General features: G+C 52.9%; 1 protein-coding gene across 1 annotated transcript in view; it reads left to right on the forward strand.

Moving 5' to 3' along the window:
* Parl (presenilin associated, rhomboid-like) overlaps window positions 1–13,288 on the forward strand; it is a 32,658-nt gene extending 19,370 nt beyond the window's left edge. Inside the window, exons 5-10 of the mRNA XM_005383356.2 lie at window positions 2,825–2,920; window positions 3,623–3,772; window positions 5,530–5,600; window positions 10,238–10,339; window positions 10,425–10,522; window positions 12,893–13,288. Of these exons, the coding sequence (XP_005383413.2) occupies window positions 2,825–2,920; window positions 3,623–3,772; window positions 5,530–5,600; window positions 10,238–10,339; window positions 10,425–10,522; window positions 12,893–13,004 (629 nt within the window). The 3' untranslated portion in view covers window positions 13,005–13,288. The remainder of the gene's footprint in view (window positions 1–2,824; window positions 2,921–3,622; window positions 3,773–5,529; window positions 5,601–10,237; window positions 10,340–10,424; window positions 10,523–12,892) is intronic.
* The last annotated feature ends 355 nt before the right edge of the window (window positions 13,289–13,643 follow it).

The following is a 13,643-nucleotide window of genomic DNA, read 5'->3' on the forward strand; positions in this document are numbered from 1 at the left end:
TGATTTTTTATTCTTTGTGTCTTTCTTTGCCTCTACTAACAACTTTGGTCTTAAATTCTGTTTTATTGTATGGCATTCTAGGTCCCAGGAAATACGGGAGGTTTTGAAAACTGCTATGGAAATTTTATTCCACTGCTTCTCTTTTTAAGATCTTTGGTTAGTCTCTTATTTGTCCCACATGTTCTTTAGCACTCAGGCAGACTTGAACTGAGGAAAGCGTTATTGTTCTTGTCGAGTGCGCTCTGGGAGAGGGAGCTTTGTATTTGGAGAATTCGGTTGGGTTAAATACAGACAGCCTTGCAGCTGGCGTCTTGCAGGGGACCCGTGGACGCAGCAGATTACGGCTCTGCGGGGCGAGGCTCGGGGCGAGCTCCAGCGCCCTCTTGGGGCTGTCAGGCCGCGCCGCGCTGGCTTCTCCGAGCCGCCTTGAGCAGGAGAGCAGCGGTGGGCCGAGCGCAGGTTAAGGCGCCACACGGGCTTCGGGCGTTTCCTGGCCGGAGTGCTCCCTGGCTCACCGCCAGCCTTGACCGGTGGCCGAGAGTATTTCAAAGGTGATTCTGACAGTGTTTGCCACAGCGTTGCGTGACTTGTGAAGAGAACTGTCAGGGTCCTCGCTTCGCCGTTTACACGTGGCGCGGGAGGCGCCGGGAGAGCGGCCGCCTTCCTGCGGCCAGGCGCGTCCAGGGGTCACCAAGTCGGGGAGCAGGTGGCGTGCCTCCAGGGGGGCTGCCCGTTTCTCAGGGGAGGGGGCACCGCTGCCGCTCGGGCGCCTACGTGCCCACCAGCGCGAGCGCACGGCTTCTGTGAGGTGCCGTGTCTCCCTCAGGCTCCAGCTGCGGGACTGCGGTCAGGGGTTGAAATGCCGCCAGTCACAGCGCTGCTGAGAGGCCTGCCCACGGCCTTTCTCCCGTCGTTGTCACGCTGTCTGGTGCATGTCACTCGGCCCCTCGGGGGATCTTCTGGGAGAGGAAGCAGACTGGGCGGGGGTGAGGCCTCTGCTGTGGTTCGGTCGGGACCGTCGTCCGCCCTCCGTCCCGCGCGAGCCCTGTGTGTCGGTCAGTGTTGCTCGCTGGGCCGCGGCTGAGTGCGGTCGGCGCCGGCCTCGGGGAGATCCCGTCCCGGCCGCCATGGCTGCGCCGCTTTCCTCGCGGTGCCCTTCCGCCGTGCTCCTCTGCCTTGGAGCCCGCCAGCCCCAGTGAGTCCCTGGTCTGGGAAGTGAGAGGACCGCGCACTCCTCAGAGGCCTGTGCTCTGTCCTATTTCCGGAAAGGGGCTCTGCCCTCGAGTGGAGCACTTGGGGGCTTCAGCCCTTCGGCCACCGTGAGCCCTGATGTCTTCCCCTGTGGTCACTCCGCGGCGCGGCGCTCCCGGAGCCTGTGCTGAGTCACCGGGCTGAGGAAGTCGCCTTCGGAACGGGCGGAGCGGCGGGGCAGGCGGCACCGAGGCAGGGAGCTCGTCTTGCTCTGCACTGACCGCAGTTAGAGTCACCTCCCAGAGCCCTGCGCCGCTCTGAGCCTGCAAAAAGCCGGTCAAAATTTTTGCTGGTGGCCAAATTACCCTCGGCTGTCAGTCACGACGCACAGTACCCTAGAGCTCCGCGGTGCTCTGGGCAGTAGAGATGCTCAGCTTTCCCAACGGAAGCTGAAGAACACGAGGTCAGTGCGAACAGAGAAGCCCCAGGGCTCCGCTTCTCCTCGGGGAAGGCCTTGCCCGCCTCCTTCCGGCTTCCTCCCCAGAGATGTACGGCGCTCCTTGGCCTCCTTGTGCCCGCTGCCCCCGCCCCGCACTGTCGCCGAAGGACTCCAGCTGCTCCCTAACATAACTAATGCCTGTCGCGGCCTCCACTCGTGAGCCAACTGATGGATCTAGTGCCATCGGTCAAGTGAAATGCAGTCATACCCCACTTACTGTACTTCCGGATAGAGCAAAAAATTCCCAATTCAACTGTGACACACCACCCGTCACAAGGGACGTCCTGATTTTAGCTATCAAAAGGGGAAAAAGGCCTTAGAAGTCTATGGAAGACAGTAGTTTCCTTTGCCACCTAATTTCAAGTAGGAGAGCAAAAACTGGACAGACCAAGAATGCCGGGGGATAATGGAGACCTCAGAGTGAGCAAGTGTGGAAGCCAAGGTGTAGCAGCCCGCAGGGATGCTACAAAGAATATTCTGGAACCAGCCCTCTCTGCAGAGTTAGGAGTGCTGCCTACCTGTTGCTCTGGAGGAAGGAGGGATGAGTGACTTTCACGAGCGACTGTTTAAATCCCTTTCATCCGACAAGGAGAGGCGCGCCTCCTGTGCAAGGGGCGTAGTGTGTATGTTAAAGCTTGATGTTTAAGAATAAGCTATTTTTTCCCAAGAGGTGATGAGTTAATTCTGTAATTCAGCCTCCTCAGTTTAGTGATAGTTCTTGCAACACGAGCTCTTGCAGAAAAGTGATAGTCACTCAGTTCCCACATGCGAATATTTTAAAATACAAGCATTTGCAAAACTCTTCTAGATCACTCCTGATGTAAATCTGTCAAATGAGTATTTTTCTGGGACATATTGACCTCCGCTTACACAAAAGTCGGTCGTTTCCATGAGCTGCTCACAGATGTGAGAAGCATACTGGCCCCTCGGAAGGAGCATTTGCATTTTCCAGGAATCCTCTGACGTTACCAACCCGTGACAGTTTTGGTACTTAGATTCATTTGATTTCCTTAGCCCTCTTCACCCCCTTACCCAAAAGTATGCAGTGCTCTCACAGAATTGTAGTACAGATTCTCATGCAGGTGGCTTTTCCTGTAGAGCAGATTTCTTAGCATGTCTCTATTTATTTTGCAGGTATCATCACTGCAAATGTTCTTGTATTCTGTTTATGGAGGGTACCTTCCCTACAGCGGACGATGATCAGATATTTTACATCCAATCCAGCCTCAAGTAAGTCCCTTCTGATGTAAATCACTTAGTGTGGATTTATTTTGAGGTAGAGATAAGTGGAAAGAAATGCACTTTGTTAGTTGTGAGGATGTTTTAAAAATGTGTTACTTGTCGATAACTACAAGCAAAATCTGGAAGGCAGGCTGTGAGCTCCTTAAGGACAGGGACTCTGTCTCTGACTATTGCGTCCCGGGTGCCTAACATGCACCTTACACACACGAGGTGTCCAGATATTTTTTAACGAGTTAAGGTTTGCAGTCGCTTGCAGGGGTGTTTCTGTTTTGCAGACAGTGTTATGTACAACTTTATAACTGAAATAATTTACTTATTATGTCTCTAACTTTTGCTGTAAGGACAAGTTGCTTTCATCGCATTGAGGATTTTCATTGGTTGCTTACTAAGTAGAAACAAAGATTTAAGAAAAGTTTTTATCACTTTGAAAAACGCTTGTTTATTGGTCTTTCTTTGAAACAGGGTTTCGTTATGCAGTTCAGGCTGGCCTGGAACTCATTTTGTAGCCCAGGCTAGCCTCCAACTTGCAGTGATCCTCCTGCCTCAGCCTCCCGAGTGCTGAGGAAAAATGCTCTCCTGAGCCTTATTTAATTGGCCGCCGTTTTTGCTTCCTGTTTGATTTAATAGTGGAAAAAGTATAAGCCGGCTTTGTGTTCGGTGAGTACCACGCCGCTTTCCTTTCTCTTGCAGAGGTCCTTTGTGCTCCAATGTTGCTGTCGTCATTCAGTCATTTCTCCTTGTTCCACATGGCAGCGAACATGTACGTTCTGTGGAGTTTCTCCTCCAGCATCGTGAGCATCCTGGGTCAGGAGCAGTTCGTGGCGGTGTACCTGTCCGCAGGTAACAGCCTCTCGCTGGGCTGGGGCCTGCACACGCCCTTAGCTGTCCAGGGCGGAGACACAGGAAGCGAGGACAGCACTCCGCACACAGGGAGCCCTGAGGGCACACACGTTTCCCAAGCTGTGTGCAGAGGGCTTCCACAGACGGGTGGCGCTCTTCCCTTCCTTGCTCCTCATTTTGCAGATCCCTTTTCAGTCAGCTACTTGGGTGTGCTTAGTTTTAAATTAGTCAGCTGGGCCGGGTGGCGCGGGCCTGTAATCCCAGCACTTGGGAGGCTGAGGCAGGAGGATCGTTGCGAGTTTGAGACCAGCCCGGGCTACAAAGCGAGCTCAAGGCCAGCCTGAACTGCATAGCGAGACCCTGTCTCAAAAACACAAAAATAAAAAAATAAATAAAGTTAAATACAAATTTAAAAATTAGGATAAATAAGAGTTAAAGGATAGAGTGAAAGTTTAGCATGTCATTCTTGTCTCACCAAGCCTTGATTTCTCCAGCTCAGGCCTCCATTTTATAATTGAATGGCTCCTAGGCTTCCAGCTACCTCAGTCATCTGGGCTGTGTGAAATCCCCCAAAGCGAGCCGGTTTCCCCCTGAGTCTGGCTCGCAGAAAGCTTTAAGCCGGTGGCGTCCAGTGAGTATAGCGTGCTCTGTCAGTGGGGAAGTGCCGAGGCCGCGTGTTGGCTCGGAGCCGCTCCCTAGTCAGGGTCCTCCGGCTCTCACCTGGGAAATGGTACCGTGCACCATCCCAGGTGGCTGGCTGCTGTGAAATGAGTAATTCTCAGATTTTATTGCCGTCACTTGTCAAATTTATTTAAATAAAACAAATACAAACATTCATTTCTGAAGTCCTACAGTGCTTACAAACTTACCTGACAGTTGTGTGGTGGGTTAAAAGCACTGAGCCTGAGACAGAAACGCAGGTTCAGACCCCATTTCTGCTCCTGTCTCTGTGGTGCTGTAGAAATAACTCCGTTCTGGGGATAGTGATACTTTCCATGGTAAGGACTTGGAAAAGATTGCATGAGCTACAAGGCCCAGAGTAGGTGTTTAATTCGTGTCGATTGAGTATTCCTGTGTACATACCTAGTCCTTCAAAAGTAGAAGCTGCTGGTAGTCGTTTTGGCCTCCTAGTATACGGTTCTTCCGGCAAGGACTAGTTTCATTGTTGCAGGTACAAGTGGTCTGTGGTTTCCCCTGACCTGGGAAGTTGTTTTTTAAAACAAGCCACATTGAGCTGAAACAACGTAGCCGCGGGAACAAGGATCATCCAGTTTAGGGTCTTACCCTAGAGGTTCTGATGTGCCCTGTCTAGACTGCAGCCCAGAGGATAGATTGGAGATAGCAGGGGCTTGGGAGCCAGCCCCCTTTTCTTGTTTAAATGAGGAGGAGGAGGTAAAGTGACTAACACTGTGTCGGTCAGCAAAAAGCATGGTGGGTGAGCCTTTTCTTCCCTGTACAGTAACGGCAGTGATGAGGGAGTAATCATGCCAGTAGCCCTAGGGAAACCTGATACATTTCTGTGTGGATCAGGAATAGGATCCATTTATTTGTTATTTTTTGTTTTGAGACAGGGTCTCGCTGTGTAATTCAAACTGGTCTTGAACTCACTACGTAGCGCAGGCTGGCGTCAAACTCACTGATCCTCCTGCCTCAGCCTCCCAAGTGCTGGGATTACAGGCGTGCACACCACAGCTAGCTAGGAATAGAAATCATTTTTATACCTTTCTTCAATTGTTGAACTGTGACTTATTTCTCAGGTGTTATTTCCAATTTTGTCAGTTACGTGTGTAAAGTTGCCACGGGAAGATATGGACCATCACTTGGTGCAGTAAGTATTTGTAATTTTAAATTCATTTGGAGATAATGGTATGCTTTTAAAAAGTTGCAGGATTAAGATAGTTTCCATATGTTCTTCATCCTGTGTGTTTTGTTTTTTGTTATTTATTTATTTATTTTTTTTAGTTTTTTTCTGGTACCAGGAATCGAACTCACAACCTCACGCTTGCTAGGCAGGTGCTGTGCCGCTGAGCTAAATCCCCAGCCCCCTTCATCCTGTGTTAATCAAAACCTTACAGAACCACAGAATAATTACCAAAGGCAGGAGATGAACACTAAAATATTATTGAAAGGTCTACACCTCATTTTGAATTTATTCATTGATAAAACTAATTTTCAGGCTATAGCATTTAACCATTGAGCATTTCTGTGTGCTAACTGGTATGGCGTTCAAGCCAAGAGGAATAGGGCAGAATAGTGTGTATCTAACCCCGTAACCCAGAGCCTTGGCCAGTGCTGGGAAACTGTAGTTACAGAGCGGAGCCTGGTGCTGTCTCCTGGAGTCAGTACTGGAGCACCTGGGGTGGACAGGGCCACGGGCACCGGGCTGCAGCCTTTTCTTTAAGCAGGTTTGGAGTTCAGTGGCAGACTCCTAGGCACATGGAAACCTGTAACGCATTTAAATGTATTTGAATAGGAGATTTCATATTTAGAGGAACTCTAGGAAGGTTCAGTTCTGGAAAGGGGTAAAATAATCCCATGTTGGTGTGTTCTTCCGATTTGTATATACTTAATTTTCTTAATGAGGCCTCCACTTTGTCTTGTGACCTGTGTGCTCTCCTAATTGCCCCTTCTTTACTTATGCCATGTTTGTTTTCGCTGTAAGATTTGGCTCTGTAAATTGCTGTATTTCAAATCGTATCTCTCCTGGTTCAGGACCTTCGTATGAAGGCAGTAAAGCCCTCTCGGGTGACCTGGAAGTGGACCTGAACTTCAGGTTTAGTTTAGCTGGGCTGAAAACACATCCGCCACTCCCTGAAAGGACCGGGGGTGCTGAGGGGAAGGAGACTTGCTAGCTGGGAGAATCTGGGGCCATTGGAGGTGCCCTTGGGCACGCAGCTCTCATGCACAGAAGCTGAAGTGCAGACTTCGGGTGCAGCTGCGTTTGGACTTGGAAGTAGGGTGGAGCGGAGACCACAGTCCGGTATCTCCGAGCCTGCCTCCGCATGACATGTTCCAGCGTGATACCGGAGAGCTCGTGCTGCCCGGGAAAGCACTGCAGAGAGATTTCACACAACTCTAATGTTCTTTAAGATCAGCTCAGCAAATTACATTTGCTTCATTTTGGAGGAAATTTTAATTTTGTTGAGTTTTTTTCTCCTAGAAAGTAAGGTTTTAACTTGATTTCTTCCAGAATTTGACTTAGACTTTTAGAGTTTATTTAAAAATAAACCCAGGATATTAAAGTTGCACGTATGCCCTGAAGCCTGAGGTTGCTGTCCAGTCCTGCTTCCAAATTCTTAGTGACACTGCCGTCTGTGCCGCTTCACAGAGCGCAGTCAGAGCTGATCGATCTGGGGGTGGACGCTGACGCACCGCCGGAACGGGTCTTTCAGAATAGAGACGGACATGGCCAGTAGAGCGTGTGGTCCCCCGGGGCACCATGACCTGGCAGGTTTCATGGGAAATAAGCAAACGACCTTCTGAGTTGGCTCTGACAGCCTTGGAGGTTGCCGTGCCCGCCTTGGAAGCTGGACAGAGTGCCTCAGGAGCTTGGTACATTTCCACGTTGCAAGCAGTGATTATGCTGTTGAGAGGAGTCAGGGTTTCGGAAGAACCCCTGTGCAGCTGTGTGGGAGCCAGCGTGGGGAACATATAGTAGCTGTTGATCTAAACAGAGTGCAGCACCCTCACCCCTGCCGCACCCAGCCTGTCCCTGTGAGTGTGTAGCTGAGGTGGTTGTCGGCTTACTCCTCTACTTTTCAGCAGGGCACTGTATTGTCCTAGTCCACTCACCTAAAATCATGCCCGGACTGTGTTCTTTAGAGGCCTTCTGCTTGCTTCAGTCTTGCACTTACCCCACTCCTTCCTCTGCTTGCCGTTTGAGCGGGTTTCTCTGTTTTGGCCAGCAGCCAACTGTGTATTTATAGACTGCAGACATCTGAGCTCTCCAGACGTCATAGTTTTTTAAGGTATTAATAATTCCTGTAACATAAGATAATCGTGTATTCTGAAGCAAACCCTTCACATAGAAGACACTAAGAAAACAGTTGGGCTGGCCAGCATGGTGCACACCTGTAATCCCAGTACTCTGGTAGGCTGAGGCAGGAGGATTGCAAGTGCCACCCCAGCCTGAGTGACTTAGCAACCCAGCCTCAAAATTATAAAAAGAGCTGGGGAGGTAGCTCAGGGCAAAGGCCCTGGGTTCAGTTGCCAGCACTCAAGGGAAAAAAAGTTGATTGAAAGAAGTAAATGGTGTTTTATAGAAATAACCTTTTTAATATGAAAATATAAGGACTTTTTAATTGTAAGGGCTCCTTTTGTTGTTATTGTTGCAGTGCTGGGGTTTAAACCCCGGACCTTTTACACTGAGTTACATCCCAGCCTTTTTTTTTTTGGAGACAGAGTCTCACTAAATTGCCCAGGCTGTGCTTGAACTCATAGTCCTCCTACTTCAGCCTCCCAGAGGGCTGGGATTACAGGTACCACAGTGACTAAGGGCTCCTTTTAGAAGTCGTTTTTGTCTTTTAACATACAATTTATAAATAATTTAAAATTTACAGCACTGGGTGTGGTGATACATGCCTATAATCCCAGCACTTGGGAGGCTGAGGCAGGAGGATCACTGAGTTCGAGGCCAGTCTGAACTACATAGGCCCTGTCTCAAAAAACAAAGTTGCAGAAAATACTTTGAAGAAGTGACTCAGGATTTTGAGGTATTGACATACGAAAAAGGGCACCTATTTAAAGTTTATAATTTGTTAGGTGTAGGTACCCCTAAAACCATGACACCCACCCTCCAGGTCATAAACATGTTCAAACTGATTGTGTTGGCGCATGCCTATAATCCCAGCACTCGGGAGGCCGAGCAGGAGGATCAGCAAGAGTTTGAGGCCAGCCTGGGTGCGGAAGTGTTGGCAGGTACCACAGCGAGAACATCAGGTGTCTGCCGGCCCTTTCTGCTGGGGGTAGTTTTGGTGAGTGATTATGGTATTGTCCAGCTTCTCTCATTCATTTTTTTTTAAAGTAATAAATTATGAGAAGATACTTTGAGGTCATGTAAGCATCACGTTCCTCACCCTCCCGCCTCCCGGGAGGTGGCGCCGCACGGCGTATCCCGCTAGCCAGGCTGCAGTGCGCGGTCCCTGATGTGGGATCGGCCCGGCTGTGGCCCTCCCCGGCTGCAGCGCGTACTGGGGTTGCCCGGATTTTCTGTGATGTCTGTTTTGTTCCAAGGTGTTACTACACCTCATTTAATTGTCACACCTTTTCAGTCCCTAACCTGTGACAGTTTCTATCTTTCCTGACCTTGGACACTTTTGAAAAATAGTGGGAGCACATTTTGTAGAATGTCGTTCTAGGGAATTTTACCGTTCTTTAATAGAGAGCTGGGGTTTGTTGTCTTCTCTGAACCTAAGTGTTTGTTTCCCCGTCCCACGCTGCAGCGCTCGAGGCTGTGGTTCTCCACCAGGCCAGACGCTCTTCCCCGGCCGCCGTCTGGTCGCCCTTGTGCGACCCTCGCTGTCGCGTGTTACTCTGAGCGCACGTGGCTCTGCCCCCCTCCGCGTGCTGCTTCCGTCTGGACTGTCGCCTGGACTGTCGCCAGCATTTTACTACTCGGTGTCTTTCCTGCCATGCTGTGAGCTCCAGGCAGATGGACTTCCTCATTCCGGTGTCCTGGCTTCTTGCAGTGTCTGCTGCAGAGTAGGGCTCAGCGACTACCCTGAGATTTCCTGTAAACTGATGATTCTGACCCAGTTCCTCAGTATTCCATCATCCAGGGGAATTGGGAGCATTTTTGTTTGGTTTGGTTTTGGTTTGGAGACAGTGGCCCAGGCTGGCCTTGAATTTATGATGATCTTCCTGCCTCAGCTTCCCAAATGCTGGGATTACAGGCATGTGCCACCATGCCCGGCTCCATGTTTAATGTTGAGAGGTCAAATGAATATAATCTGTCTGGAAGATAGCAGATGGGCCGTACCAATTTAAATTACAAAAATATTTAGGCACCCAGGAAAGAGTGTGAGAAAAGTAGTTATTACCCAGTGAAGGGGTTGAGCTGTGGTGGGCTGGACGCTCAGTCTCTGAGCCGTGCCTCCAGGTGGTTGGGGCAGGTGCCCCTCCGCAGGTGGACCAGCCCTGCGGGTGCTGGGAGGAAACTCCCGCCGAGCCCCGGGATGAGGAGGGCACCCTTCCCTGCACCCTGACTTCCACGCCAGGCTTTAAGGAAACTCTTCGTCTCTATGAAGTCACACACACACATTTCAAGTGACATTTAGGGCCTAGCGTTAGATTTGAAGGAGATGCCACGCATGTGGGCCGTTGTGGGCAAATTCCTGCTCACCGCTGCCCTCGCTGCAGACCCCAGGTCCTCCTGGGCTGATGGGGCCGGGGAGCCGCGCTCGCCTGGGGGTGTCTGCGGGGAGCGCTGCCGCCGCGGTCCGGCCCTCACCACCCCGTCCCTTGCAGTCGGGCGCCATCATGACCGTGCTGGCCGCCGTGTGCACGAAGATCCCGGACGGGAGGCTCGCCATCATCTTCCTGCCCATGCTCACCTTCACGGCGGGCAGCGTGAGTGCGGGAAAGGAGGGCGCGCCTGCCCTGCGCGGGGTGGGCCGCGGGGTGTGCCACTCCTGTTCTGTGTCCCCGCTTGCAGGCTCTGAAAGCCATCGTTGCCTTGGACACGGCGGGGATGATCCTGGGCTGGAAGTTCTTTGACCACGCGGCACATCTCGGGGGCGCCCTCTTTGGAATGTGAGTTCCAGGATCTCGACGGCCGAGCGGCTTCCGGGGCAGAGGGGGGACCCGGCGCCGGCGCAGCGGGGCTGGGAGGGAGCACCCCGCGGCCCACGTCACCAGGGTGACCCGCCTCGGCTCAGTCGTTGGCAGAGTGACCCTGAGCCCACTGTTAACCTAAGTCACGCCAGCTGCTGAGAGGGCAGAGCCCGAGCCCCAGGCTGTGGTCCCCGCGTCCCCCGTACCCCCGCTGGCCGGGTCACAGCACGTGCTGCGCCGGCAGCAGCGAGCGTGCGGGAGGCACTGCGTGAGTCCAGGCTGAGGCCGGGGGCCGTGAGCTGGCGTGGCTGCTCTGAGCCCCAGAGAGGCCCGAGCTGTCACCGTACAGCGTGCTGTCGTCGTCCCCCCCCCCCTCACTGCGGCCTCCTCGCCACCTGCCGCTCGCAGAGCAGCGCTGGCCGCGGCCTGCAGCAGCAGCACGGATCCGCCTGACCAGCAGCTCCCGGCGCGGTTGCCGTCGGGTGGCTCCGGCCCGAGCAGCCGTCTTTTCTTGCATCAGTGCTGCCACTTGCCCTTTGCTCTTACTTTCTTCCGTGACAGTGGCACTCTTTTTTAATAAAAAAGTAGAAAAAGCTATTCTAAGGGAAGCTGATTTGCCCCGTAGGCGGTGGAACTAAATGCCATTATGCCGTTTACAATTCTCAGTGGTGAGCACAGAGTAGCGTGTGTGAGCTCCAGCCGCGAGGGCAGCGCGGAATAAATAGTACCCCCGGCCTGCGATTGCAGGGAAAAGCAGAGGGGTTTGCTTCCCGGGCTCACGGAGGGCCTTCTCCCCAGCAGGGTTTCCCTGCCCTGAACCACAGTTAGACGGCTTTTCCGTCCTGCGAACAAGGGATCCAGGAGCATTCTGCAGTCAGAGCTGAAAGGCAGGAATCCTTTTTGTTTGCTGTTTCTAATTTCAACTCCTCTTCATCCGTTAAACCTGCTATATTCAGAATGCATTCTTTTGTTTCTCGATACCAGGAAAACTTTTTTTTGTGCTTGCCAGGCAGATGCTGTGTAGAATTCATCTTTTCTTGAAAGTGAATTTAGAAATGCTAGGAAGCTGGTCTCTTTAATTTCTGTTTGTTTGCGGTACTGGATTGAACCCAGTGCCTTTGCATTGAGCTCAGCCCCTGGCCCTTTTATTTACTTGAGACAAGGTCAGGCTAAGTTGCCCAGGCTGGGCTTGAATGTGGGATCCTCCTGCCTCAGTCTTCTAGACTGCTGAGATGACAGGCACATGCCACATGCACAGCTTTTAGCTGCTGCTTTTTGTTCTAAAGTACCCTGATTTTGTTTATGGCAAAGGTCCTGTTAGTGTCAGCCTGCTCGTTTTCTTGCCTCTGTGACCCTGAGCACATGCTGCAGTCCTTGCTGGGCAGTTGCAGCGGTAGTACCGACACACACTGACCACTTGCTCGTGCCCATGCTCTGGACTGTGACTCAACAGTCCTGTGAGGTCAGGGTGGACTCAGGCCTCGTGTCGTCCCAGTGTCCAGTTCTGCAGGTCAAGAAGCTGCTTGAAGCCGGGCGTGGTGGCACATGCCTGTAATCCCAGCACTTGGGAGGCTGAGGCAGGAGAACTCGTTGCAAGTTCGAGGCCAGCCTGGGCTACAAATGAGCTCAAGGCCAGCCTGAACTGCGTAGTGAGACCCTGTCTCAAAAAACAAAAACAACAACAACAAAAAAGCTGCTTGACAAGAGCAGTTGTGCAAGGTCCCCAGAAAACTGGCTTGGAGCCGGGGCTTTGCCCTGAGCCCTGGGCTGTGACTCTGGAGCTGCAGCAGCTAGGGGGCCCTCAGATCCGCATCCGAAGCATTTTGCCAATTGTAGTTTAGCCACTTTGTGGTTACACTTGAGTGTATGAGCAATCCGAGCCGCACACCTGTGAGAATACAGTATTGGGCTGTGCTTGCTGCTAAGTGAGCTCAAAACTTTAGGAAATCTCTTTATTAGTGAAGAGTTCTTGATAGGTGATGCTTTTTTAGTTTTCCGGGGTTTTGGGAGGATTTTTTGAGATAGGGTCTTGCTATGTAGTTTAGGCTGGCCTTGAACTCACTGTATAGCCCAGGCTGTCTTTGAATTCACAGGAATCCTCCTGCCTCAGCCTCCCAAGTGCTGGGATTACAGAGTGAGCCACCATGTCTGGCTTGATTTCCATATTTTTAAATGTTTTCTGTTGTAAATTTTTTTTAAATGAACTTTTCCAGGCCGGTGTCTAGGAGATGGAAAGACCAACACAGTCCGGTCCCTGCCTCGGGGAGTGGGCCCTGCTTAGGGGACCCTGCGGGTCCTCCCCGCGTGTGTCGTGTTGCCTGAGTGTCGGCCTGGTTGCTCTCTCCCCAGATGGTACGTCACCTACGGCCACGAGCTCATCTGGAAGAACAGGGAGCCGCTGGTGAAGCTCTGGCACAAGATGAGGACTAACGGCCCCAGGAAAGGCGGTGGCGCAGAGTGAAGCCGGCGCGAGGGTCCCGGTGCGCGACCGCTGCCTCGCCCCGAGGGCCGCGTCCTGCTCCCGCCCGGAAGACGCCAGCGCGGCCCCGGCGCGAGCCTGCCGGAATAAAGGGTCCCACCCCCGCCCGGAGCCGGTGTGCGGTCGCGGCGCGCTCCCCTGCCCGGGGCAGGGCGGCCCCGCGGAGAGCGGCGCGCACAGCCGTTGTGGCTCCTGCTTGCTAGGTTAAGAGTGGAGCTGAGGGAAAGATGTGACTTGGATAAATTCGGACTCTGAGCCCAGCTGCATCCCAGGCTTAAGGCTGCGCGTCTTGGGAAACAGCGGGCAGTGACCAGGGCCCTGCCCCGAGCGCGGCCTGGGGGCGTTCCCGGGGCTCCTCGTCCCGGGGGCCTCGCGGGAGGAGCGGGCGGCCCCCAGCCCCGCCTTGCGCCCTGTGCCCGCAGGCGCCCCGGGGCGGCGGGGCGGCAGTGAGCCTGTGACACTTGACAGGTCGTGCACGTTCCCCGTGGCGGGCGGGCCCTGGAGACTCCCGTCCCGGACGGAGGGAGGGTTTGGGCAGCCCTGCGGCGCTGGGCGGTGCGCTCCCTCGGCGCCTCGGAGGTTCCGGCCCGCAGCGGCTGCTTCGGCCCGTGGCCCGCCCCG

The sequence above is a fragment of the Chinchilla lanigera genome, unplaced genomic scaffold, assembly GCF_000276665.1.
Source record: "Chinchilla lanigera isolate Chin_1 unplaced genomic scaffold, ChiLan1.0 scaffold00019, whole genome shotgun sequence".
In the NCBI taxonomy this organism is placed as follows: Eukaryota; Metazoa; Chordata; class Mammalia; order Rodentia; family Chinchillidae; genus Chinchilla; species Chinchilla lanigera.